This window comes from Myxocyprinus asiaticus, chromosome 34 (assembly GCF_019703515.2).
Source record: "Myxocyprinus asiaticus isolate MX2 ecotype Aquarium Trade chromosome 34, UBuf_Myxa_2, whole genome shotgun sequence".
Lineage (NCBI taxonomy): Eukaryota > Metazoa > Chordata > Actinopteri > Cypriniformes > Catostomidae > Myxocyprinus > Myxocyprinus asiaticus.
Window position 1 is genome coordinate 9,462,820 of NC_059377.1, and position 27,491 is coordinate 9,490,310.

General features: G+C 38.0%; 1 protein-coding gene across 3 annotated transcripts in view; it reads left to right on the plus strand.

Moving 5' to 3' along the window:
• LOC127424846 (septin-7) overlaps nucleotides 1-27,491 on the plus strand; it is a 184,737-nt gene that overhangs the window by 141,777 nt on the left and 15,469 nt on the right. For all 3 annotated transcript variants that reach the window (XM_051670331.1, XM_051670329.1, XM_051670330.1), the window contains exons 4-5: nucleotides 19,538-19,638; nucleotides 19,757-19,891. In XM_051670331.1, coding sequence (XP_051526291.1) covers nucleotides 19,538-19,638; nucleotides 19,757-19,891 — 236 coding nt within the window. The remainder of the gene's footprint in view (nucleotides 1-19,537; nucleotides 19,639-19,756; nucleotides 19,892-27,491) is intronic.

The window sequence follows — 27,491 nt, forward strand, 5'->3', positions numbered from 1 at the left end:
ACAGGTGTAGCCCAGCACACCTCATCTCAGGCTTTATGGTATGTGGTACGTCATCCACCGTAAATTACAACGATTTTAGCACCAATTTTTTCACACAGGCTGCATGGTGCTTTTACAGTCAACAATTAATGATCCAGTTTTGTGGTTGAGCAGTTCACTTTAAAGAGGTAGTTGCGTATCTGAGATGTGATAAATTGGTATGTCTGTGTGGAACACTGCATTGTGCACCCGCTATGTTATTGTGCAGACCATTGTGTTATCTGGATTCAGATGCTTTCGTTGATGATACATTACGTAAGTATGTTATCACAAGTCTGTCATAGAGGGTGATCTGAATGCACTGGATAAACAGGAAAGGCCTGGTCAAATGAAGTCTGTCGATGCAACCAAACAACACTGAAGTCTTTTGCTTTTTTGCACCAAAACTATTTAGATCCCATGCTGTTTTTACCATTATCTGGGAAAAGGCTAAGATACCTGAATTGTTCTGCATCAGAACAGTTGACTTAGAATGAAAGAAAAATTTTTTCGGATCATTCCAATATGATATTTTGGACCTGATGTGAAGAAGTTCAAAGTGATCCGTTGTTTCATTTTAAATTTAAAGTCGTGCATGTTTCTCATGTCGATAATTCAGACTTTGCGAGAATAGGCCTTAATTCTATCTAGGATCCAAGGCAGATGAGAAGTGGATGTTGTGAAGTACTGTAAATGGGTTTAAAAATCCATCTCTCTCCAGGCAAAGACCACTGCTGCACAGTTCAAAGCTTGACGTGCAACTCTTCAAATATGTATCTGCGCGTCGCGTCGACACAGACCACAACAGGCTGTAATGTAATTACAATTACAAATTACAAAAAGATTGTAATATGATTACAATCTTTGTTTCATGTCAATAGTGTGTAACACTGTTTAACACATGGTGAATTCATGCTGCATTATGGGCCATTAACAGGTGATACACTCATTATGGAGCGTTCATGGAGAAACAATGACGCTCAGATTTCCTTCCCAGGCAAAATCATGCTGCTCCTTACTCCGCCTCCACTCCACTCTGCTCACAAACTCTGGTACCAACTACTGAAATTTTGGTATCGGGACAACCCTACGGCTAGGATTTGTGCTTGTTGCCCCCTGCTGAAAACATGAAAATGGTACTTCAAGCTTGAAATGCTACAATGGCAGGAATATTCCTTATAACGGTCCGAGGGCATGATTCATTTACAAGTATTCACATTGATATGTATAGAACAAGTGCTAAAACGGTACTTTCTCTTTAAGAATACTGGCAGTTCCATGAGCATCAGTGTTTTTTGGTTGAGCACAGATTGTTCAATGAGAGAGGAGTCGCACGGTTTCTTTACCGAATCAGTGCTATGTCTGATTAGAATTAAATATTTCTATTTTTGTTGTTTTTGATCAACAACTGACTGATTTGACATTATTCAGTGACAAATGTATTGCGTGGATCTCATCTTTGGGCACGGATTACACAGAGCAAGTCAAACCAAACTTTTACTCTCAATACACAGTGAAAGGATCTCTGTGCTGAACTGCTTTGCTAAAATACTTTATTATACTAATTTATATTGAAATCTGAAAATGAACCAGCCAGTGGCTATAATCACAGACATTTTTAGCCCAAAGCGTGAAATGTGGTTGCATATGCAAATTATTTACTTGCATTGTAGATTGCACATAGAATTAATGATCGATCTTGGGATTTTTTTGGGGGGGGGGATTTTTCCCCTTTTTCTCCCAATTTGGAATGCCCAATTCCCAATGCGCTCTAAGTCCTCGTGGTCACATAGTGATTCGCCTCAGTCCGGGTGGCGGAGGACGAACCCCAGTTGCGTCCGCGTCTGAGACAGTCAACCCGCGCATCTTATCACGTGGCTTGTTGAGCGCATTGCCACGGAGACATAGCGCGTGTGGAGGCTTCATGCCACTCACCGCGACAACCACGCTCAATTCACCATGCGCCCCACCGAGAACAAACCACATTATAGCGAACACGAGGAGGTTACCCCATGTGACTCTACCCTCCCTAGAAACCGGGCCAATTTGGTTGCTTAGGAGACCTGGCTGGAGTCACTCAACACGCCCTGGGATTCAAACTAGCGAACTAGCGAACTCCAGGGGTGGTAACCAGCGTATTTTACCACTGAGCTACCCAGGCCCCGATCTTGGGATTTAAAAATGTATATCAGGATCATTCAAATGAAGTTTGTGATGCATTGGAAAATCGATATTTTCACTCAGCCCTAATCAGAAGGTGAATCATATGAGCTCCAATGTCTGTACTCTGATTGGAAGTCGATGACGAATGTATAACATGTCTTTGAGTTTATAGGCTCTGATGAAATACTGTGCAAAGAATCTGAAGTCTCTGCTGTCAGATCAGACTGATCATATCTCTCTGGTCTCTGTTCTGTCCTGCACAATAACAAAGAATATGTGTGTGCTTGCCAGATTCTGGAAAGTGAATCAGAGAGTCACTATGTTACACAGTGGTTTGTGTTTGAGGAGGAAAAAGAGAAATCTTGATCACGTCCAAGATTGAGTTTACATCACTTTTTTTTTTTTTTTTTTGGAGTAAACTGCATAGGATTTGGGTGTGGGTGGGGCAGAGTGGGAGTGTGTATTTTGACAGTGTTGGAGTGTGTGTGTGTGTGTGTGTGTGTGTGTGGAAGTGCTTTGATTATGATATGGAGAATTGCACACACTAACCATCCACTCTGTGGTCTGGCTCCAGTGCCCTGACTATTTCAGGCCTGTGTGTGTGTGTGTGTGGAAGTGCTTTGATTATGATATGGAGAATTGCACACACTAACCATCCACTCTGTGGCCTGGCTCCAGTGCCCTGACTATTTCAGGCCTGCGTGTGTGTGTGTTTGTGTGTGTGTGTACTTGTTTGGGAATGCTCATTGAGAGTAATTGTTGTTTATGTGAGTCATTTGAAGTTGGCAGCCCTCTAACTCTGTGTGTGTGTGTGATTGAGATGTGAATAAATTATGACAGGATTAAAGAAGTGTGTGTGTTTCACTCCCTCAATACAACAATTTGTCAGTTTGTACTAAATCAAAGCAGTATGTCAATGCTAAAAAATGTCAGATTCTCCGGTGAGTGAATCCAGGAAAAATCTTCTGGCATTTTCCAGCGGACTTTAATAATAGGATCATATGGGCAGATTTAATTTGTATCAAGTTTTATTGGCAAGAGAAACTTAAGTGTACATTGCCAATGCATTATTTGACACTATACATACAGATACACAGATGAGCAAAATCATTATGACCACTCACAGGTGAAGCGAATAACGTTGATCATCTCCTAACAAGGGCACATGTCAAGGTCTGGGTAGATTTGATAGTAAGCGAACAATCGGTTCTCGTAGTCAACGTGTTAAATGTAGGAGAAATGGTCAGAAGTAAAGACCTGAGCGACTTTGACAAAGGCCAAATTGTTATGGCCAGATGGCTGGGTCAGAGCATCTCTGAAACGGCAAGGCTTGTGGGGTGTTCCCAGTCAGGTTAGCAGTGGTAGAATACCTACCGACAGTGGTCTGAGAAGGGATAAACCACAAACCAGCAAGTCTCATCGTTGCGCAGGGGCAATGAAGTCTTTCCCGTCTGGTCCATACCAACAGAAGGTCTACTATGGTACAAATCGCAAGAAATTTTAATGATTGATACGGGAGGAATGTGTGTCAACACTTAGACTGATGCGAATGGGGCTGCGTAGCCACAGACCAGTCAGAGTGCCCATGATGACCCCTGTCCACCATCGAAAGTGCCTACAATGGGCACATGAGCATCAGAACTGGACCTTGAAGCAGTGGAAGAAGGTTGCCTGGTCCGATGAGTCCCATTTTCTTTTACATAACGTGAAAGGCCATGCACATGTGCGCCATCTACCTGGGAAAGTGATGGTACCAGAATGCACTGTGGGAAGACGACAAGCCGATGGAAGGAGTGTGATGCTCTGGGTAATGTTCTGTTGGGAAACCCTGGGTCCGGCCATTCATGTGGACGTCAATTTGACACGTGCCACCTACTTAAACATTGTTGCAGTCCAGGTACACCCCTTCATGGCAATGGTATTCCCTGATGGCAGTGGCCTCTTTCAGCGGGATAATGCGCCCTGCCACCCTGCACACATTGTTTGGGAATGGTTTGAGGAACATGATGAAGAGTTCAAGGTGTTGCCCTGGCCTCCAAATTCTCCAGATCTCAATCCGATTGAGTATCTGAGGTATGTGCTGGGCCAACAAATCTGATCTATGGTGGCTCCACCTGCTGCTAATGTCTTGGTGCCAGATACCACAGGACACCTTCAGGGGTCTTGTAGAGTCCATGCCTCGGCAGGTTGGCGCTGTTAAGGCGGCAGGCGGAGGATCAACAGCATATTAGGCAGGTGGTCATAATGTTTTGGCTCATCAGTGTGTCACATTACAGTTGAAGTTAAATGTGTTGTCAATGCTGTTTCATGTTGTTTTAAAACATGTCCCAAATTAATAACTTTATTTGAACTCATCCTGATCAAATTTGTTGAGAGTTGCTTGGTTGCAGTTGCCCACATAATTTTACATGCCATTTTCTAATAGCCCATCACTTCAGTTATTCAAGCAGATCATCTCACCTCCTTCCTTCAGTGCATCAGGTACGGACAGCTATACCTGCTGCTGAATACCAGAAACAAATCACTGCCTATGTGAATGGAAAAAGTGATAGACCAATCAAAACCAGTAAATCATGACTTGGTTTGGTTTCCCACCTCACTGCAGAGTCAAGTCATGAATGGAATTTTATACGGTTAAATTCAGTATGTTCCTAGAAATGTTTGTTATGCTGTACAGAATGACAGCATGGTTGCATAGTGATTATGCTGGCGTGGCCATATAATGATGGTGTCATCGATGTGGAATTGTTTAGTGAGTCAAGATAAGGGCTTGGTGCTCACACCCCCCATTACTTAAAACTCATAAAAAAAAAAATGTGTCCCAGATTCCCAGCACTGTTAAAGCAACTGCCTGAAACAACAGTGTCTTAAAATGGAAATAAAAAAACTGGAGCTATCACAATCATGCCACATAAGTCTAACATAACATTCTGATGTTTGCATAAATGTACCAAAGAATGACAAGCCAAACAAAGTCTAAATACCTTATTGTATTGTATTTTGCCTACAATAGACAGGTGCAAGACAGAAAGAGCAGTGCATTATTTATAGTTATTAATAGTGGGTTATATTGCTTAGTTTGACTTGTGTTAAGAAATGGTGTGGTAATAGACTGGGATGTTTACAGTAAAACTTCACTGAATTGGTTACTTCTGTTTTTGAAAGTATAATTTTAAAGAGAGCTTCACAGAGTCAAACCAGCTGCTTTCTGGAGTTATTCTGAGTGTTATTTCAGGCTAGCAAGTCTGTAGACGGGCAGCTTTCAGAGGTAAAATCACACAGGAAGTGGTATGAGGAAGTACCTTTGACTCTGCTAGTCTTGCGGTTTCTTGGCAAAGGCAGGTTATGACATGGCAAGGTGTATATTGCCCCCAATCAGTTATTTGTGATATATGTCCCTTTCTAAACATTCTCATATGAATGAACATTTGAAGTCTTAACAAATGGATAATCAAAACCAAACAGCGGCTCATGTTTAAAAAGACATCACAGCACCACAGTTATTCTGTCTGAGTGTTCCACAGTGTCAAGCCGAGCCAAATGTTTTTTATTTGTTGCCTGCAGCGTGTTTCTTAACTTATCTATATGTGGAAGGGATGGAGTCTGTTGAGAAAATGCTGTCTTTCAGGTTTCTCAGCATAGCCGGATAACAGCGGTGCTCCAGCATTTACATGTCACTACATGTTCCGTACGTCTCTTTCTTATACTGAAGCACATTTATTTTATTTTTTTCAAGGTCTGGATCATTTCAAATGCCCCTTGTCCACCGCCAGAGTGCCAGTGCCCAATATCCGTTCCACGTGTTTCCACAGCAGAAAAAGGGAGTTCTTGTCCGCACCATGTAGGGTTGGGAACTGAGAACCAGTTCTTATTCGGAGCCGGTTCCATTTTTCTAAAAACATACTGGAACTGAATGATTTTCATGACTTTTGGTTCTATTTAACTCCTTGGGAGATCCATTTGTTGCGACAATGCTGATGGAACACCGTATTGAAATACTTTGACAGTGTTTTTGCTGCGCTGTTACTCTACTGAATCTATTACTCAAATCGTAACCAGTGTAGTTCGATTTTCGAACGGATTGTTCCCATGAGACAGTTCTTTTGAATTTTTTATGTGTTGTGTTATACACTGGTGGCCAAAAGTTTGGAATAATGTAAAGAGTTTGCTCTTATGGAAAGAAATTGGTACTTTTATTCACCAAAGTGGCATTCAACTGATCACAATGTATAGTCAGGACATTAATAACATGAAAAATTACTACTACAATTTGAACAAACTACTTCAAAGAGTTCTCATCAAAAAATCCTCCACGTGCAGCAATGACAGCTTTGCAGATCCTTGGCATTCTAGCTGTCAGTTTGTCCAGATTCTCAGGTGACATTTCACCCCACACGTCCTGTAGCACTTGCCCTAGATGTGGCTGTCTTGTCGGGCACTTCTCACACATCTTACAGTCTAGCTGATCCCACAAAAGCTCAATGGGGTTAAGATCCATAAAACTCTTCCAATTATCTGTTGTCCAGTGTCTGTTTCTTTGCCCACTCTAACCTTTTATTTTTGTTTTTCTGTTTCAAAAGTGGCTTTTTATTTGCAATTCTTCCCATAAGGCCTGCACCCCTGAGTCTTCTCTTTACTGTTGTACATGAAACTGATGTTGAGCGGGTAGAATTCAATGAAGCTGTCAGCTGAGTACATGTGAGGTGTCTATTTCTCAAACTAGAGACTCTAGTTTAGTTGTTTAGTTGTACATCTGGCCTTCCACATCTCTTTCTGTCCTTGTTAGAGCCAGTTCTCCTTTGTCTTTGAAGACTGTAGTGTACACCTTTGTATGAAATCTTGGCAACTCAAAAACAAACACAAAGACAATGTTAAGCTGTGTTTGATATAATGGCAAGTAATTTTCTTGTACCAAATTAGCAATGTAGCATGATTACGCAAGGATAAGGTGTTGGAGTGATGGCTGCTGGAAATGGTGCCTTTCTAGAATTGATCAAAAATGACTTTTTTCAAATAGTGATGGTGTTGTTTTACATCAGTAATGTCCTGACTATACTTTGTGATCAGTTGAATGCCACTTTGGTGAATTAAAGTACCAATTTCCTTCCAAAAGAGCAAAATCTGTACATTATTCCAAACCTTTGGCCGCCTGTGTATATTCGGTGTGTATATACAAATCACTGTAAAAAATGACAGTTGCATCAAAAGCAGCTTGTGTTAAAGATGCTGAAAAAAAAAATTACTTTGTTTACATGTTTTGAAAACATTTTAACATTCAAAGACCTCAATGCACTATGTCTGTTTGCAGGCAGGTTGTGTAGTAACGACAGTCAGTTACGTCACTGATCGGCTCTCAAGTCAGTGGAAATTAGGGATGTCATAAAATATCGATATATTGATTATTGATCGGCACATTATTTTATAAATTTAAATTAGATGCCTAATATGTGTGCTTTCAATTCACTGCCAGTTGCCTTCCGTTCAATGTAGTCTGACGTGTTGTGAGACCACAAGGGGCCGACATAACATTTACTGAAGCTGGTCACGGCATGGACAAGGCACAAATATCACACACATTAGGAGCTAATGGCAGTCCAAAGTTACAGAGGTTTTTGTACTACTTCAAGAATGGACAAAGTGACGTTGATGAGTTTGCAGGTTATTGTATGAAACTGATGCAACTGCGCAAACTGAACAATTAGAAATTGCAACATTTATTATGCAATTTCTCTGTATGTAGCCTTGAATAGGTCTTTCATTTAAGCTGTCAAAGCACAAAAAGACATACTTGTAACTAAAAATACATTGTGTAAGCTATATGAAAGATACTTATACACAATATATCATCCAGTGATGGCTAGAGTAAATAATCTGTCGTTTGATAATGATTTTGATCGAATTCCGTGGAAAACTAGGGGAGTTGAGCTCCGTGGCGCTGCAAAATTTTTAACAGCCTCTGGAGACGGCAAGTCCGCGCTGTGTGTGAACTTGTGAGCGGCAGGGTAACTTTACCAAAGTTGTGTTGAGAAATGTTTGAAAAGACAATTCTGATGTACTGTATATAGATAATCGATAAGTGAAATCGGCATCGATCCCAAGACTAGTGGCAACGTGGACCAGTTCTGAGAGCGGTCCATAGTTCCCTCCAGTGAGCACCGGCTCCGGTACATGAGCCAGCACCACTGTGGCAGAAAAGGGGTTTATTTGTATTCAGCGGAACCCATTCTGCAAGTTACCAAAGTCTATTGTAACCTGCCATAGCGAATGTAGGACGGAGTGCATATGAGGACATTACTTCAACCAAAATAGCGAGCCTCTTTTGAAGTGAGTAATGTTGGCAAATTTTATTGAGCGGAATTAGACTGTTTTCAGGGAAGTGAACCCTTTTTGAAATGATGTACAGAAGCTGGCTAGAACTAAATTCAGAACCACAGCTTCCCCTTTGATGCTTGGGATCATTGCCCATGGAAATTGGCAGTGCATTACAGGGCAATATGTCATGATACTGAAGGATGTCTTGAATGTCTTCACAAACTTTGTCAAATTCAGCAACTAGTTTATTTGCTCATTGTATCTGCCTGCTAACATGTTTAAAGTCTGCACACCCTGACTTTTGCAAGCTGCATAAACTGTCAGTTTAAGAATTAAAAATTCAGTTTTAAAACTGTACCTTTAAGGGCACAACATCCTGTCACAGGGGCAGTACTCTTAAATGTATACCCAATGTACCTTCTTTACACATTAAGGTACTAATATGTGTCCTTTAGGGACAGATAAAACACTTGTTGTACTAATATGTACCCTTTCGGATCAGACAGTACAAATGCATTCCGATTCATGTAAAGGGTACAGTGGGTGTACCTTTGATGGTATTGCCCCCATGACAGGATGTTGTACCCTTAAAGGTACAATTTTTAAACTGAATTTTTAATTCTTAAACTGACAGTTTATGCAACTTGCAAGAGTTGTACAAATATTGGCTGATTAATAAGATTAAATATCAGTCTATCACTTACTCAGATTGGCCAAATAGCGGCCGATTATTCAGCCTAGGTAATATAGCAGTTTATCGCAGGGGTTTTCGAACCATTCCTGGAGACTCTCCAGCACTCTCAGTACACAAAATTGGATTTTTTTTTTCTGATTTAAGTAGCTTTGCCGATGTATCATTCTTTTGGTACTCAAAATGGCCAGTTATTTTCTGATTAAATCAGCCTAGCCAATGTATCGGTCTCTCAGTACTCAAAATGGTAAATTATTTTCTGATTAAACCAACCTGGCCAATACACTGGTCACTCAGTACTCAAATTGGATGGTTATTTTCCTATTAAATCAGCCTGGCCGATATATCGGTCACTCAGTACTCAAATTGGATGGTTATTTTCCTATTAAAACAGCCTTGCCAATATATCTGTCTTTTGGTACTCAAAATGGCCAATGATTTTTTTTTATAAAATCCGCCTGGCCAATATATTGGTCTCTCAGTACTCAACATGGTCAATTATTTTATGATTAAATCAGCCTGGCAGATAAATTGATCTAGCAGTAATCAAAATGGCCAGTAATGTTCTAAATAATGCAGCCTGGCCGATATATCGGTCTCTCAGTACTCAAAGTGTTAAATTATTTTTTGATTTATCAAGTCAGCCTGACCGATATATCGGTCATGTTGTACTCATATTGGACAGTTATTTTCCTATTAAATCAGCCGTGCCAATATATCTGTCTTTTGCTACTCAAAATGGCCAATACTTTTTTGATGAAATCAGCCTGGCCGATATATTGGTCTCTCAGTACTCAACATAGTCACTTATTTTATGATGAAATCAGCCTGGCAGATGTATCGGTCTCTCAGTACTCAACATAGTCACTTATTTTATGATTAAATCAGCCCGGCCGATATTTCGGTCTCTCAGTACTCAACATAGTCACTTATTTTATGATGAAATCAGCCTGGCAGATGTATTGGTCTCTCAGTACTCAACATAGTCACTTATTTTATGATTAAATCAGCCCGGCCGATATTTCGGTCTCTCAGTACTCAACATAGTCACTTATTTTATGATGAAATCAGCCTGGCAGATGTATCGGTCTCTCAGTACTCAACATAGTCACTTATTTTATGATTAAATCAGCCCGGCCGATATTTCGGTCTCTCAGTACTCAACATAGTCACTTATTTTATGATGAAATCAGCCTGGCAGATGTATCGGTCTCTCAGTACTCAAATTAGACAGTTATTTTCTGATTAAACCAACCTGGCTGATATGTAGGTCAATCCTTACTCAAAATGCCCAAAGATTGTCTGATTACTCTGCCTGGCTGGTATAGCAATCTATTACTATGTTAAACTAGTTACTCACATGCAAAATGTCTTTCAGAATGTGATTTACCTGCTATTATTGCCATTTAGATTAGTGGTCTGTACACTTTTGCCAGTAGTCAGTACTAAAGGTCAGAGGTCAGCAGAATGATTTGTGCATCGTGATGTATGCTGGTAAGTGCTCACGGAGGTCATAGGGAAACATGAGTGTAATGTACATTGCAGCGGTACAGTTTAATGAATATGGGGTCACATGCTCAACATAAAACTATAAAACGCACAGCAATCCTCCACACGCCCAACAACAGGTGTGAGGCAGCAGGCATCGTCACGCTCGCCTGGAAGAGACTGTTTGCATTCCAGAGCTGATGACCCCTTGATGGAGTTATTTCTCCATGTGTCTCCTGGATTCTTGGCCTCAATCATCTGTTTTTCTGCTCATTGTTTTTCCTTCACCTCTCCCTGTGTTTGTGTGTAATTTACTGAATGACTGATCTGTGGTGACTGCTCGTATTCCTCTGAGTATCCTCTGGCTCATGTTTCCAAAACATCCCTGTGGCATGCCGTGACCTCTCCTTAGCTAGTGCTAATGGTTTTGAAAACAGCACCTCTTCTGAGATGGAAGTTATGTAGCAAGACTTGCAGGTGTGGTCTCAAGTTACATTTTTTTTTTTTTCTCAAGTCTTCTGAATGACAGAATCATGACAAAATTTCATTTTCTGGGTGAACTATCCCTTTAACACATAGAACAGTACATGTTCCCAAATATAAAAAACAGCCTGAATATGTATCACAGTAAATAGCCCCATGAATGACACACAAATTGACATCAGCTTGTTTTCAATACAATGATTAGTCATCATTTTAAACATACAAGCTGTCTTAAAACAGCCACAGTTCAGGCTGAGCGTAGATCCTGTATCCCAGCTGTTTGGAAGAAGAAGCTGGCGAAGTTTCTTTTTTGGCTGGTGAGTAATTTATGAAATAAATATCCTGCACTGGGTTTAGTGGTGTCCGCCTGAGCTGTGGAATGCTGTTAAGGAGGAAACCATAAAATGCAGCCCGGAACAGCCCAAACCCAGAAGTCATAGTCTCAGACCACAACTGTTATATGTCACAGTTTAAATGGAAGGTGAAGGTTGAGCTTGTTTTAGCTGAGGTTACACACATGTGGGCTGACCCTCTTGAAATGTCTCAAAATGTGAAATGCCATTTTAAAGCTGTTTTCATTAATAGGATAGCTAAAATAGATTGGCCCATACAAAGTCGTGATGTAACTGTTACTATATGCCCATAAACAAATATGCCTCCTCATTGTCTTTTCTTTCAAGTCTTACTCCTACTTTTGAGTCCATCTTAATGCCATCACAAACTGGCTTTGATGAAATTATTATTAATTATTAAAGAAAATCATTAGGGGTGCACCAAATTTTCGAGAAGGATATAGCTGCAGGCATAGCTCCAAAAAAGGGCGTGAGCTCCAAATCGCCATTAAAGATATAGGGAGCCCCAAACCTAACCCTTTCCTTAACCTTTACCGTGAGTGGAAGTGACGCCCCCTTTTGGAGTTGGCGCAACCCCCTTTTGGAGTAACCCCGCCCTCTTTGGGAGATTCCACCCTCATTTAGAGGTCTCCGGCATGCAGCTATACCTACTTGAAATTTTGGACACTAAAAATGCCATAAAAGGCCATTTTCTTGCCTTAGCAAACACCACTAATAATTGGATTAGATATTCAACCAAACACCTGTTCACTCTTTTTGAATTCAACTCCAGTGCCACATTCATATTGGAAAAGTGATGAGGTCCTCAGTAGGGATTACCTTCTGAGAACAATTTGCGGCTAACCGGTTTTACGAATTTTATATTTTATAAAATTTTATGTATTCAATTTTATTACATCGAAAAAAAATTTGGTAAAAAATGAACGAACGATTTAGGAAGGTTAAAAGCACCACAGCTAAAAATATTAAACTTACTAGTTTGTTGTTGGAAGACTAGTGGAACATCCTGTCCCATTTTAGGATTTGAACTTTTTATATGACTTCTAAATATTTTACATCTGTCATCTTCAGTAACCCTCAGTCATTCAAATGCTCCCAAACAGCAGATTTAAGTTGCTTTTTTTTTTGATGGATGTGAGTGTGGTAGATCGTCTTCTTCTGTTACAGTTGTGCTTAAAAGTTTGCATACCCTGGTAGAAATTGTGAAATTTTGGCATTGATTTTGAAAATATGACTGATCATGGAAAAAATCATGATCATGTCTTTTATTTAAGGATAATGATCATATGAAGACATTTATTATCACGTAGTTGTTTGGCTCCTTTTTAAATCATAATGATAACATAAGTCATCCCCAAATGGCCTTGATCAAAAGTTTACATACCCTTGAATGTTATGGTCACAACCATAAGCGCTATGTTTGGAGAGGGGTCAACAAGGCCTATAGTAAAAAGAATACCATCCCCACTGTGAAGCATGGTGGTGGCTCACTGATGTTTTGGGGGTGTGTGAGCTCTAAAGGCACAGGGAATCTTGTGAAAATTGATGGCAAGGTGAATGCAGCATGTTATCAGAAAATACTGGCAGACAATTTGCATTCTTCTGCACGAAAACTTCCCATGGGACGCTCTTGGACTTTCCAGCATGACAATGACCCTAAGCACAAGGCCAAGTTGACCCTCCAGTGGTTACAGCAGAAAAAGATGAAGGTTCTGGAGTGGCCATCACAGTCTCCTGACCTTAATATTATCGAACTCTGGGAAGATCTCAAATGTGCAGTTCATGCAAGACGACCAAAGACTTTGCATGACCTGGAGGCATTTTGCCAAGACGAATGGGCAGCTATACAACCTGCAAGAATTTGGGGCCTCATAGACAACTATTACAAAAGACTGCACATTGTCATTGATGCTAAAGGGGAACTAAGGATATGCAGACTTTTGAACAGGGGTCATTTCATTTTTTATTTTGTTGCCATGTTTTTTTTATGATTGCACCATTCTGTTATAACCTACAGTTGAATATGAATCCCATAAGAAATAAAAGAAATGTGTTTTGCCTGCTCACTCATGTTTTCTTTAAAAATGTACATATATTACCAATTCTCCAAGGGTATGCAAACTTTTGAGCACAACTGTATATTTTGGAGTTCATGCGTAGCCCGTTTCATATTATTTGAAAGTTCACGTTCAGTCCGCGATACCTGGCCGAGAACCACGAGGACACTGTTCGTACCTTAGTAACAGCTGCACTTACCAACCAGGCACAAGCACAAGAAATGTTCACATTTAGGCTTACACTGGAAAAAACGTAAATGATTGTTATTATTATTATTATTTTAAATAATATTTTTCTCACAATTAAATAAAACATTTCAGGGTTTTTAACCATTGATTTTACGGTTGAGTTAACATGACATTTTTAATTGCGGTTAATAGTGAAACCGTATTATCGGGACATCCCTATTACTCACTGTTCTGGCTCATACAAGGAGCAGGAAAATGTTTGCTTTTCCTCATGCAAAGCCCTTCCAGTGAGCTGCTCTGTAATGTGCACACGAGAACCTCTGAATGCTTGTTTTGAGTCCTGCAGGCCCTGATGTTGACTTCATGATTGAATGAAAACCTTAGTCTATGTGCTCATCATGAGAGTTGGCCCTCTTGCTGATTGCATATCACATGTCTGAAACTGAGATCTCCTTGAGAAGGGCTCCTCAGTTATCTGAAAATGCCTTATTCATATAAATCTGATGTTTTACCCATGCATGTTCTTATTTTTTGTCATATTTCAGTCATGCTGTTCTTAGTTTAGTCCTTTAGCATTAGCATCATGATTAAAGGCTAAAGGCCTATTCACACCAAGTCTGAATGTTCTTTTTCAAAGAAACAAAGTTTCTTTTTGACAAAGTTTTCAAAAAACAGATGATGAACTGCTTCACACGAGGTTTAAAAAAATTGTACTGTGTTTGTTGTTTGGTCGAGTTTAAAAAAAAAAAAAAAATGGCTGTAAGCCATAGTTGCAGCCATTAAGCAAAAAGGAAAGATCTGATTTGACAAGCAATTGGCAGTAAAATATGAATGTGTTTTATATATACAGTATCTACAGTTGAAGTCAGAAGTTTACATACACCTTTGCCAAATACATTTAAACTCAGTTTTTCACAATTCCTGACATTTAATCATAGACAACATTCCCTGTCTTAGGACAGATAGGATCGCTACTTTTTTTTTAGAATGTGAAATGTCAGAATAATAGTAGAGAGAATGATTTATTTCAGCTTTTATGTCTTTCATCACATTCCCAGTGGGTCAGAAGTTTACATACACTTTGTTAGTATTTGGTAGTATTGCCTTTAAATTGTTTAACTTGGGTCAAATGTTTTGGGGGGCCATCCACAAGCTTCTCACAATAAGTTGCTGGAATTTTGGCCCATTTCTCCAGACAGAACTGGTGTAACTGAGTCAGGTTTGAAGACCTCCTTGTTCGCACACACTTTTTCAGTTCTGCCCAGAAATGTTTTATCAGATTGAGGTCAGAGCTTTGTGATGGCCACTCCAATACCTTGACTTTGTTGTCCTTAAGCCATTTTGCCACAATTTTGGAGGTATGTTTGGGGTCATTGTCCATTTGGAAAACCCATTTGCGACCAATCTTTAACTTCCTGGCTGATGTCTTGAGATGTTGCTTCAATATATCCACATAATTTTCCTTCCTCATGATGCCATCTATTTTGTGAAGTGCACCAGTCCCTCCTGCAGCAAAGCACCCCCACAACATGTTGCTGCCACCACCATGCTTCACGATTGGGATGGTGTTCTTTGGCTTGCAAGCCTCACCCTTTTTCCTCCAACATAATAATGGTCATTATGGCCAAACAGTTCAATTTTTATTTCATCAGACCAGAAGACGTTTCTCCAAAAAGTAAGATCTTTGTCCCCATGTGCACTTGCACACTGTAGTCTAGCTTTTTTTTATGGCAGTTTTGGAGCAGTGGCTTCTTCCTTGCTGAGCAGCTTTTCAAGTTATGTTGATATAGGACTTGTTTTACTGTGGATATAGATACTTGCCTACCTTTCCACCAGCATCTTCACAAGGTCCTTTGCTGTTTTGGAACTGATTTGCACTTTTCGCACCAAACAACATTCATCTGTAGGAGACAGAATGCGTCTCCTTCCTGAGCGTTATGATGGCCGCGTGGTCCCATGGTGTTTATTCTTGCGTACTATTGTTTGTACAGATGAACATGGTACCTTCAGCCATTTAGAAATTGCTCCCAAGGATGAACCAGACATGTGGAGGTCCACAAATGTTTTTTTCTGAGGTCTTTGCTGATTTTTTTTTATTTTCCTATGATGTCAAGCAAAGAGGCACTGAGTTTAAAGGTAGGCCTTAAAATACATCCTCAGGTACACCTCCAATTCAGTACACCTCCTGTCAGAAGCTAATTGTCTAAGTCAATTAAATGTGAAACAATCTGTCTGTAAACAATTGTTGGAAAAATTACTTGTCATGCACAAAGTAGATATCCTAAACGACTTGCCAAAACTATAGTTTGCTAATATTAAATCTGTGGAGTTTTTGATCAAGATTTTGGTTTCCTTTAACAGTTGTCAAACATGCAGTTTTCCACCGATGTGGCCGCAACACCATGCTAAAATACTCAGTGCAAAACTTAGAGTGCGAGCAGCGTAGCCCGATTCCCCAAACAAATAATTTCTAATGCGCTCGCTCTTTTGAATTCACATTGCAAAAAAATATAGTCCTTCCTGCTAAATGAGTCTTACCAGCTGGTTCTTTTTAGTAACTCAAAAACTCACTAAACTGTACTCACTGAGTCATTCACTTCATCATTTCCATCTTGAAATGAACCAAGAATTCAGAATAATTACTTAATCGTTGCTGATATAACAATGTGTAGTTAAAGATACACACCTTTAGTTGTAATTAGTGGTATTTTATAAAAATGAATGAATAAAATAACTTAATTTAAAAGTCTGTATCAAAACACCATTTGCAAGAATCAAGGCCCAGATATATACTTAATACAAAATTGAAGAACGAACAACCACACCGTCTTTTTCCAGAGCAGCCTGTATTTCTCCTGAGGTTACCTGTGGGTTTTTCTTTGTATCCTGAACAATTCTTCTGGCAGTTGTGGCTGAAATCTTTCTTGATCTACCTGACCTTGGCTTGGTATCAAGAGATCCCTGAATTTTCCACTTCTTAATAAGTGATTGAACAGTACTGAATGGCATTTTCAAGGCTTTGGATATCTTTTTATATCCTTTTCCATCTTTATAATGTTCCATTACCTTGTTACGCAGGTCTTTTGACAGTTCTTTTCTGCTCCCCATGGCTCAGTATCTAGCCTGCTCAGTGCATCCACGTGAGAGCTAACAAACTCATTGACTATTTATACACAGACACTAATTGCAATTTAAAAAGCCACAGGTGTGGGGAAATTAACCTTTAATTGCCATTTAAACCTGTGTGTGTCACCTTGTGTGTCTGTAACAAGGCCAAACATTCAAGGGTATGTAAACTTTTGATCAGGGCCATTTGGGTGATTTCTGTTATCATTATGATTTAAAAAGGAGCCAAACAACTATGTGATAATAAATGGCTTCATATGATCACTATCCTTAAATAAATGATCAGTCATATTTTCAAAATCAATGCCAAAATTTCACAATTTCTTCCAGAGTATGCAAACTTTTGAGCACAACTATTTCTTAAAATCATCATAGAGTGGTTAAAACAACTTTTTTTTTTTTTACTGACCTCATGTGAAGTCTACTCATAGAATGAGGCATAAAGTCATTATGTTTCCATCCAAGGATTGTTAGCAAAAAATTTTTAGCACATCAAAAATTAAGCTGATGGAAACGCAAATTATCGCTAAAATTTCACAAGTGTCGACATAATATTTTTCCGTTTAACTCTAGCGTATAAACTCTATGTTGATACATCAGATGTCACGAAAAACTGGTTTGGAAACATTTTTTGTCGAGATAATTGGGCATTAATGCAAAAATGTAGTTTCACATGACAGAATTTGCCCCAATCGTTAGCCTGTGTTAATCATAATGACAGTATACATCCTTGAAAGCCAATTTATTGTACGTGATTATGGATTGATCTTAACGGCATAAAGATCCGATCACTGCAAACATGACACTTCCAGGAGTGCCAACACACATATCTCATATCATTCACATTGACAAGTGCACAGAGAACAAATGAATGGCAACTGTTTGTGATTAATTTAATCAAGGTAGACATCCATTTATTTATTGAAGTTGCTTTTCCACACCATTCAAAATAATAGACGGCAGTCACGGAATTAGCCCACAATACAAAAAAAACATATCATTTCTGTGCACAAAGATGTTTTAAATTAAAAATAAATACACAATACTAGGAGGAAAGCTTCAGTGTGCTTTTTTTTTTTTTTTTTTTTTTTTTAACACTATAGCCCAATTCTGTAAAATTATTGTTTAGCTTTTGAAAAAATGCTGGCAAAATTCCCTGTATTAAATAAATTACCAAACGAAAAACACATTAAATTAAAAAAAAGAAAATTACCAAAGTTTTTAGATCTATATATGCCTTTTCTTTACACAAACTTAAATTAGCCACACTCTGTTCTGTAGACGAATAAAGTCAGCTGAATCACAGTCTACACTTCAAGACTATAAACTATCAGAACTATTTGTCCAATGCGGAGTTCACTTTCAGAAAACGAGCTTTTGAGCATTTTAAAACTGTTAAATATTTTAAATCTAACCCTCTTTACCTCAGATCACATTTGCCGAGCTACTTCAGAAAATGTCATTTGCATTATGACATTTAAATTAATTTTGGATGATAATCAAATTCAGTTGGTCATTAAATGTTGTTGGATAAATATACAGGACATAATGCAGTTGTGATGCTTTAGATTAGATGATTGTTCAAAACAGCCTATTGAATTTCAGGAATGTATCATATATGTAAACCGTGATATTACACCACATCGGTTTTTCTTTAATAGCTGTGCACACAGCATATACACATGTATGGATGGTCCTTAAACTAAGACCGAAAGTTTCCCCCACTACTTGGTGCAGGTTTCCAGCTTGAACAGGGCCATGACGATTCGCTTTCGGGTCGGAACCGATGGTAACCTGCAATAGGCGCAACATCAGGACCAATAATACAGTCCTATCAGAAGGGCAACTGCTCCCTTTAATCGCAATTCCTCCTCTTCTGATTGCATTTATTTGTGAAATTAAAATGACAGTAAGCTGGCTAATTTCAATGAATTGTCTCAATACTCTCCCCATTTTACCAAAACTTGGGAGGAAAAAAATTAGGGACATCTGGGAGGCGAATTAGTGATAAACACACATTTCTGTATGGAAACGGCTTAAGGGCAGATTTCTTTTGCGCTAAACCAAAACTTATGCGACAATGTGTTTTTTTTAGGCATGACGTCATCATACCCACCATTTTTATCTATAAAAGGCCACTTGAATGGAAACAGGCAGAAGATGGCAAATTTTGCAAAACATTTTTTACGCATTTTCACTTTGTCGATAACAAAATAGCGAGAAAAGTGGATGGAAACTAGGCTATTGATAACACATTTTAATGTCGCATTAGTTCAAGTTTTACTGAGCGTCCTCCATATTTAAATGTACTTCTAAACGCCTCCCACAGTGGTGTGGCGGGTGTCTGAATGTTCAGAAACAGTATACTGTTGCTCGGCAGTTTAGAACTTCTTTTTATCCCTGAACGAATAAGAACTTCTCTGCAAGTATATCGAGGCCTTCAGACTGAATCAGACCAACACTGCTGAGGGCAGTAAATCCAAAAAGAATTTCTTTTTTCCAAATATTTCTTCCTCCAAAGTACTAAAAGAATCGAGAAGGACTGGAATCATTAAATTCCTTATGATTTTACTAATAGTTATTAGCTAATAGTTATTTCATTGTGTACTGATGGATTGTGTTCATGTGACTTACTATTTGTTGTCATGGTTTCTCAGGTGGAGCAGTCTAAGGTGTTGATAAAAGAGGGCGGAGTTCAACTGCTGCTCACCATAGTGGACACGCCAGGGTTCGGAGATGCCGTGGATAACAGCAACTGGTATGAACTGTGTATTTTCTATATAGAATCTCTGCATTGTGTGTGTGTGTGGGTGTGTGTGAGATAACAGTTCTCACAGCATGTTACTGACACTAAATGTTGGTGGTGTGTTCTGCAGCTGGCAGCCTGTCACAGATCATATCGACAGCAAGTTTGAGGATTACCTCAATGCAGAGTCACGCGTGAACAGACGCCAGATGCCCGACAGCAGAGTACACTGCTGTCTGTATTTCATCGCCCCCTCTGGACATGGGTAGGTACTCCGGTTCAAGCATTCAAGGGATAGATCACCCAAAAATTGAAAATTCTTTCGTCATTTATACACTTTGTTGTTCTAAACTTTGTATGACTTGACAATGTTAGGGACTGATAGCCTCAGTCACCTTTCACTTTCATTGCATCCTTTCATGCAAAGAAAGTGAATGGTGGCTGAGACTGAACATTCTGTCTGATAAGAAAGTCACACGGGTTTGTAACAACATGAGGGGGATTTTTGGGTGAACTATCCCTTTATAAACACACACACTCAAATTCTCTGCAGTTCTGGCATGCATTTTTTTGCTGTGGGAGGCGTTTCTGTACACTCTAAAGTGATGCCAAGTACATCAGGATTTATTGCAGCAACTGTCAGCAACAGTTTAAGTCTTAAGCATCCTCCGATTACTTACGTTGTTATAAGTAAAATCTCAGAGTCATCCAGCGGTCAATAGACAAAACATGACCTAAAACAGAGTTTGGGTCTTTTGCCATGTGCCTGTTTATGAATTCCCAACTCTTAAACTTTATCTATATTTATAACACATGCAGCAAGAAACACTAAGAAGATGGCGAAACATTAGTGTAATTTTCATTTGTGTGTCTGTTTGTGTTTCTCGGAGTATGCAATGCCAAAAATCACTAATCCTTCCTCTGAAACTCTTCCCCCCCAAATTCCTCAGAATGTCAGCCTGGTGAAATGTAATGATAATTATCCAGAGTACAGTATCCATTGGAAAATGTTATAATAATATTGTGCATTGTTTATTTGAACAAGTGTTGATATTTTCTGAAGAAAATGTGAGTGGTGCTGGTTAGGGGTGTAACGATTCACTTATCTCACTGTTCAGTTTGGTTCACAATACTTTAAACAAAGCCTGAATCAAGAAGTTTTTATTTTTATTATTATTACTTTTAAGACATTTGCAAAATAGTTCCTTTACTAGTAAAACAAGTAAAAGTACTGTTCATTAAAGTGTTAAGTGATCCATTAGAGATGTACTGGGACAAAAAATCAGACCAGCACAGGGCAATGGTGACACCAAATGGAAATATTCAAAATTCTTCTTAGCTGAAAATACAGAATTATGTTACATATGCTTTCACATTGTCACTGATTAAATACATTTATAATATTTTAAATTAATATTGAAAATTTCTAAAATAGTGTTGATTACATCTAAAATATTCTCTTCAAAAATACATTTTTAATAGAAGTGCATGCTTATCCAGTTAAATAATGAAGGCCCTAGATTTACTGATGAACAGACATGACATTTGACATTAGGATTATATTCCCCCATAGCATTATTTTACATAATATTCAGCATTATATATAGAACACTATCATAAACATCAGTAACCTTAAATTTTCTCTCATGCAGAGCAGATTCACGCAAATGGACATTCGATCCATCGTGCTGAAAAGGCACGTTTTTCTCTTTCTCCTTTCTGGTGCTCCCTGTATTATGTTCGCTTACATGGTGAGGGGGAAACCATCTAAAAACGCTTTTAAACCTTGAAGACTGACACCTGGGACATCAGTATCTGTGAAGCTAGAAAAATGACAAAAAGATTTGAATTTGAATTTTAGACATGTGGCATTTAATACAATTGAATTATTTGAATTGTATTTTATAGATTTGTATTTTTAAATAAATTTTGTGTTCTGAATTTTTTTAGAGGTGAAATTAGCTGTAAATATTCTGATTATAAAATTACAGCTGAAGAATAAATTCAGTATTCAAAATTCAATATAGAATTCAATATTCTAAAATTCAAAACGCAGAAATTCAGATCTTACAGAAAGTAAGAGGTCAAGCTTACGGGTTGTCTGAGTTTGTACCACAAATTATGGTTTGGTCATATGCTATATGTGACATTGCAGAACAAAATACATCATGTTTATAAAGACTAATTATTCAGAAGTTTTTTCACAAGTTAACAGTCACAGTATTCAGCTTTGAATTTGCTTTTATTCATTTTAGTTTTGCTAGAAGCTTGCCTGACTTGCGTTGACGGCGTTTGTATAATTTTATAGGCCTAAATGGCAGCTAATGTTCAAAGTATTTGTTTGAAATTTCAGCGCAATGTTTGATAACTTGTAAGGGGCCATTAACATGGGGAATGTGTTGGGAATGCGCTAAAATTAGACGGAGCGCTACGAAAAGAGCAAAACTTTTAACAGTTTAGGTTCTTTTTAACTTGACATAGCGTCTTAAAATGCAAACAAGCTGGCAAAGATGTCTGTCTAATGCACGTTTACATTGAAAAACAATTAGAAAATGGGTTCAATGTGAACAGCCCCTCAGTGTTAGACTAGAACAGTGCATGAACATGCTGTTTGTTTGTTTGTTGTGTCATTGTACATTGCTGAATCAAAGTAAGCCTACCTCATAAAATTACCTTTATGAACTCGCGAGATTTACAAAGCAGTATGCTAAGTAATGGGGCAGGGAATATTTCTTAATGCGTCGCGATAGAGGGATTGTAACTTGTTCTTACTATGATTTATAAAGGTGCAACAAACCATATTAGTAATAAATACTGTAAGGGTACATCACTCTGCCTGGCATGACCAGAGAGCAAACATCTGTGAACTTCATTTATGTTATTTATTTTTTTCTATTACTTCCATACAGCACCTGTTTTTAAAAGTTTGGTCACAATTACCTATTCTTTATTATTTGTTCCTGCACATTTTAGAATTTAGAGTATAAAGTCATCAAAATTATAAAGGAACACAAATGGAAGTTTGGAAATTATGCAGTGACCAAAACAAATGAAATCAGAACCATCTTTTATTTGAGCTTTTTCAATGTAGCCTTTTGTCTAGTTTTTAGCTCTGCACACTTCATGAGGTGCATCCTGGGTAGAGGTAGACTGATTAATCTGTGCTGATAGTTGCTTTTTGGAACTATCGGTTATCGGCAAAAAATCTATGCTGATAGATTTTTTTTAAATTGTATTGAGTTCCTCTGTAGTCGGCACTATTTTGATTAGATAATCAAGTAATCTAAATTGAAATGAGGGCATGCAAAGAAAAATGCGACAATATGGAAACTTGATTCTTGTGAGTAATATTCAAATATTCCTAATTAAACCTCATCTGGTGAAATATTTAAACAAACTCTTCATCTGGTGAATATATCAGCTCTAAAAATTTTAATTTGCTAAGTTCTTAAATATAGAGCTTTGTAACAGAGCCAAGACTCCGTCATTTCAAATTAAGAGCTCCTTGTGTGTTTTGGGATTGTTTATAGCTAAAAGTCCCACATTATGCACCAAATAGTATTTTTATTAATTTTTTTCTGGTTATTTTGGGCATTTTGGTTGAACAATAAACATAATCTGGGATTTTGTTAATTTTGGACTCTTGTAGCCTCTATGTCTGTGCCCGTTATAGTAAGGAAATAGTTGTTTTTAACATTCTTTAAATCTAATTTAAAATCCATCTGCCAATGAATCGGTTATGGGCCTTTTCCACCACCTTAGTTATTGGTATCTGCAAAATCCACTATCAGTCGACTTTTAATCCTGGGTTCCTTTTAAACGGTATTGAATGTTTTCCCATGTATGCTGGACACTTGTTGGCTATATTTGTTTTTATTTGGTTTGTATACACAATTTAATTTTGTGTACAGGATTAATCCCAAACATTTGAACATAAGCCTTTAGATCACAAGGTTTTAAGCTTATGAGAAAAAAACTTAGTCAGTGTCCAGACTTTAGGCTGGTAGTAAAGGTTATATTTATTTTATATTTATATGTTTTTTATATAAATTTTATTTACTAACTTTGACTATTTATCAATTTCATTTTTATTGTATCTTGCTATTGCTGTAGATAAATCTAGAATAACTATGTGCCTCTGAACAGTGGGCTTTATTGTTGGTCTTTTTCTTTGACAAACAATAATTTCAAATGAAATTAGTATTTGCAGCAGTTCATACTCCAAGTTGGGTTGTCTGTGGAAATGACTCCGTCTTTCCTAATGGGTGCTATGAGTGAATAAATGCAGGATTGAAATAATGTTAGGTAATTACATATATGTTGATTTTTTTTTGTTTTTTTTTTTTGTTTTTTTACAGTTAAGTAATGCCAAATACTAATAAAAATGTTAATGTCTATGCTTACCATTTCTTTAAGTATGTTTTTCTGTAAACTCAAGCACAGTTTAACGGTCCTTTTAACACAGACAGGCAGTCCTGTTTCCCACAACACAGTGCTCAAGGTAAACACTGTAGATTTCAAGTTTAATGGCGTGACAGTACTAAAAACACACATTAACTGTTGAAAATAGACAACACATCTTGAGATTATTTACATTATTCATTCATGCATTGTATTCCTTTTATTGGGAAAATGAAGTTTCAGACTCAGATGCCTCACATGGGCATATTCTGCACTTTTATACAAGCCAATTACATAGTACAAAAACAAGAGCAGTTACAGTGCTATATTGTAAGTCAGTGAGGAAATCTCAGTTCATAGATTGTCTGTTATTTGAAACCATCCATCCACAAAAGGCAAAAAAAATAAAATAAATAAATAACCTTTGCAGTACAAACAGTGTACATCATTATTGCATTTGGAGTTTGATGGGGTGAAAGATTAAGTCTTTGCCAATAATAAATGAGGTAGGCTTACTTTGGTTCAGCGATGTATACAACAAACAAACGGCATGTTCATGCACTGTTCTAGTCTAACACTGAGGGGCTGTTCACATTGAACCCATTTTCTAATTGTTTTTCAATGTAAACGTGCATTAGACAGACATCTTTACCAGCTTGTTTGCATTTTAAGACGCTATGTCAAGTTAAAAAGAACCTAAACTGTTAAAAGTTTTGCTCTTTTCGTAGCGCTGCATCTAATTTTAGCGCATTCCCAACACATTCCCCATGTTAATGGCCCCTTACAAGTTATCAAACATTGCGCTGAAATTTCAAACAAATACTTTGAACATTAGCTGCCATTTAGGCCTATAAAATTATACAAACGCCGTCAACGCAAGTCAGGCAAGCTTCTAGCAAAACTAAAATGAATAAAAGCAAATTCAAAGCTGAATACTGTGACTGTTAACTTGTGAAAAAACTTCTGAATAATTAGTCTTTATAAACATGATGTATTTTGTTCTGCAATGTCACATATAGCATATGACCAAACCATAATTTGTGGTACAAACTCAAGTTTGCCAATAATAAATGCTTTAACGATACCAAACACGGCACAAACCAGCACCAAGCAAGCACAAACGATGGAGTGATTGACATGGGGTGTAGCCTGTATGACCACACGGCTCCCAAAAGCGATCTTGTTAAATACAAAGAAAGGAAAATGTTATGATGTTTCTTTCAACAGCACAAAGCAGCACAAATGAAAGACACTGGGGTGGAGAGTGACCTCACCGCTCCCGAATACAAGCTGTTATTTCTAAGAAGAGGAGATAGATACAGTGTTTCTTTTAACGGCACAAACCAGCACAAATCGAGCACAAACGAAAGACACCGGTTTGGAGCGATTTGGACGACAGGGGGTTGAGAGTGATGTCTCTGTTCCCAGAAAGTTTTCCTGCTGTATCTAAGAAAGGGAAATAGTTACTGTATTTCTTTTAAATGGCACAAACCGGCACAAACTAAAGACACCAGTTTGGAGCGATTTGGACGACATGGGGTGGAAAGTGACATCACGCATCTCAAACACCAAACCAGCACAAATCAGCACAAACGCAGCACAAACTAATGGTAGCCTATAGTTTTGGTAATGATTTATTGGGGTGTCAACTTCACGGAGGTCAGAAACATGTAGTAGCTCTGTGATTGGCCATGCTCCGTTCGACTGAAATCCTCTACTTTTCCCTGTGGAACCCGGAAGCTTGACCTCTGGCCTACTTTCTGTAAGATCTGAATTTCTGCGTTTTGAATTTTAGAATATTGAATTCTATATTGAATTTCTTCTTCAGCTGTAATTTTATAATCAGAATATTTACAGCTAATTTCACCTCTAAAAAAATTCAGAACACAAAATTTGTTTAAAAATACAAATCTATGGGGCCTGAGTAGTTCAGTGGTAAAATACGCTGGCTACCACCCCTGGAGTTCACTAGTGTGCTAGTTTGAATCCCAGGGCGTGCTGAGTGACTCCAGCTAGGTCTCCTAAGCAACCAAATTGGCCCAGTTGCTAGGGAGGGTAGAGTCACATGGGGTAAACTCCTCGTGGTCGCTATAATGTGGTTCGTTCTCAGTGGGGCATATGGTGAGTTGAGCATGGTTGCTGTCTCCGTGGCAATGCGCTCAACAAGCCACGTGATAAGATGCGCGGGTTGACTGTCTCAGACGTGGAGGCAACTGGGATTCGTCCTCCGCCACCCGGACTGAGGCGAATCACTATGTGACCACAAGGACTTAAAAAAAGCACATTGGGAATTGGGCATTCCAAATTGGGAGAAAAAAATAAATAAAAAATTGCAAATCTATAAAATACAATTCAAATAATTCAATTTTGTTAAATGCCACATGCCTAAAATTCAAAGATACAAAATTGTAATTCACTTTTTTTCTAGCTTCATAGTTATCCATGTAGTTGCATTAAAAATGGCGATATGGTGTTGCATGATTAGGCTTCTAAACTGTAACAAGCTGTGATTATTATCATGTGTTTTCATGGACGTTGCACCTTAAATCATAATATATAGATGTTAATTGAAGAAGCACAAACCTCCATCACTCGTTTATCATTAGGATTCAGATCGCTGACTGTTAGGATCATATCAGTCTGAGCAGCTTGAATCAATAATCTATCTGAATCCTCGTGGTAAACGAGTGATGGAGGATTGTGCTTCATCAGTTAACTGTATATAATCATAATAATGTGTAAGGACATTTCATATTAAATCACATAGATGTTAATAGAAGCACAAACCTCCATCGCTCGTTTTCCACATCAGTTTAAGCCGAACTTATCGTACAACACCCGGCTGCTTATATGCAATAAAGCAAATTCAATTTGCATACCCGCATGATGTAGGCTGTTTCACGTATTGGATAGAACAGACGTAAGATAAACCATTACCAAAACACTGAATATTAATGGAGTAACATAATTTTTAAATAATAATAAAAATAATAAAAAAAACGTTTAAAAACTTTGCAAACATTGTCCAAGGATGTTTCAATTTACATTTATTTCAATCACTTTTGTCATTTTATAATATCTTAACTATACAACAACAATTTCTGATTTTTTCTGCTTGTAGAAAATTGTACATTTTATAGTTGCAATTTAAGTAAATGAATCTCTATTGATTTTTCCAGCAGTCAAAATGGGCCCACTTTGCCTGTCCATTGCAACAAATCCATGCCTTCCACTAATGTCAAACAATTTGATGCAGTGTTACAGGGGTTTAGGAAGGTGCTGTAATAGTTATTTTTTCCATCTAATGTTTTAGGTGACAATTATATTTAGTAGGTCTTTTTCCATTTGGGGGCCTTTGGCCCCATTGTACCCTATTATATAAAATCAAGTAAGTACACTTATTATGTAACATATTACCTGTTCAAAACTGTAAAAAAAAAAAAAAAAAATACAAATACAGTGTG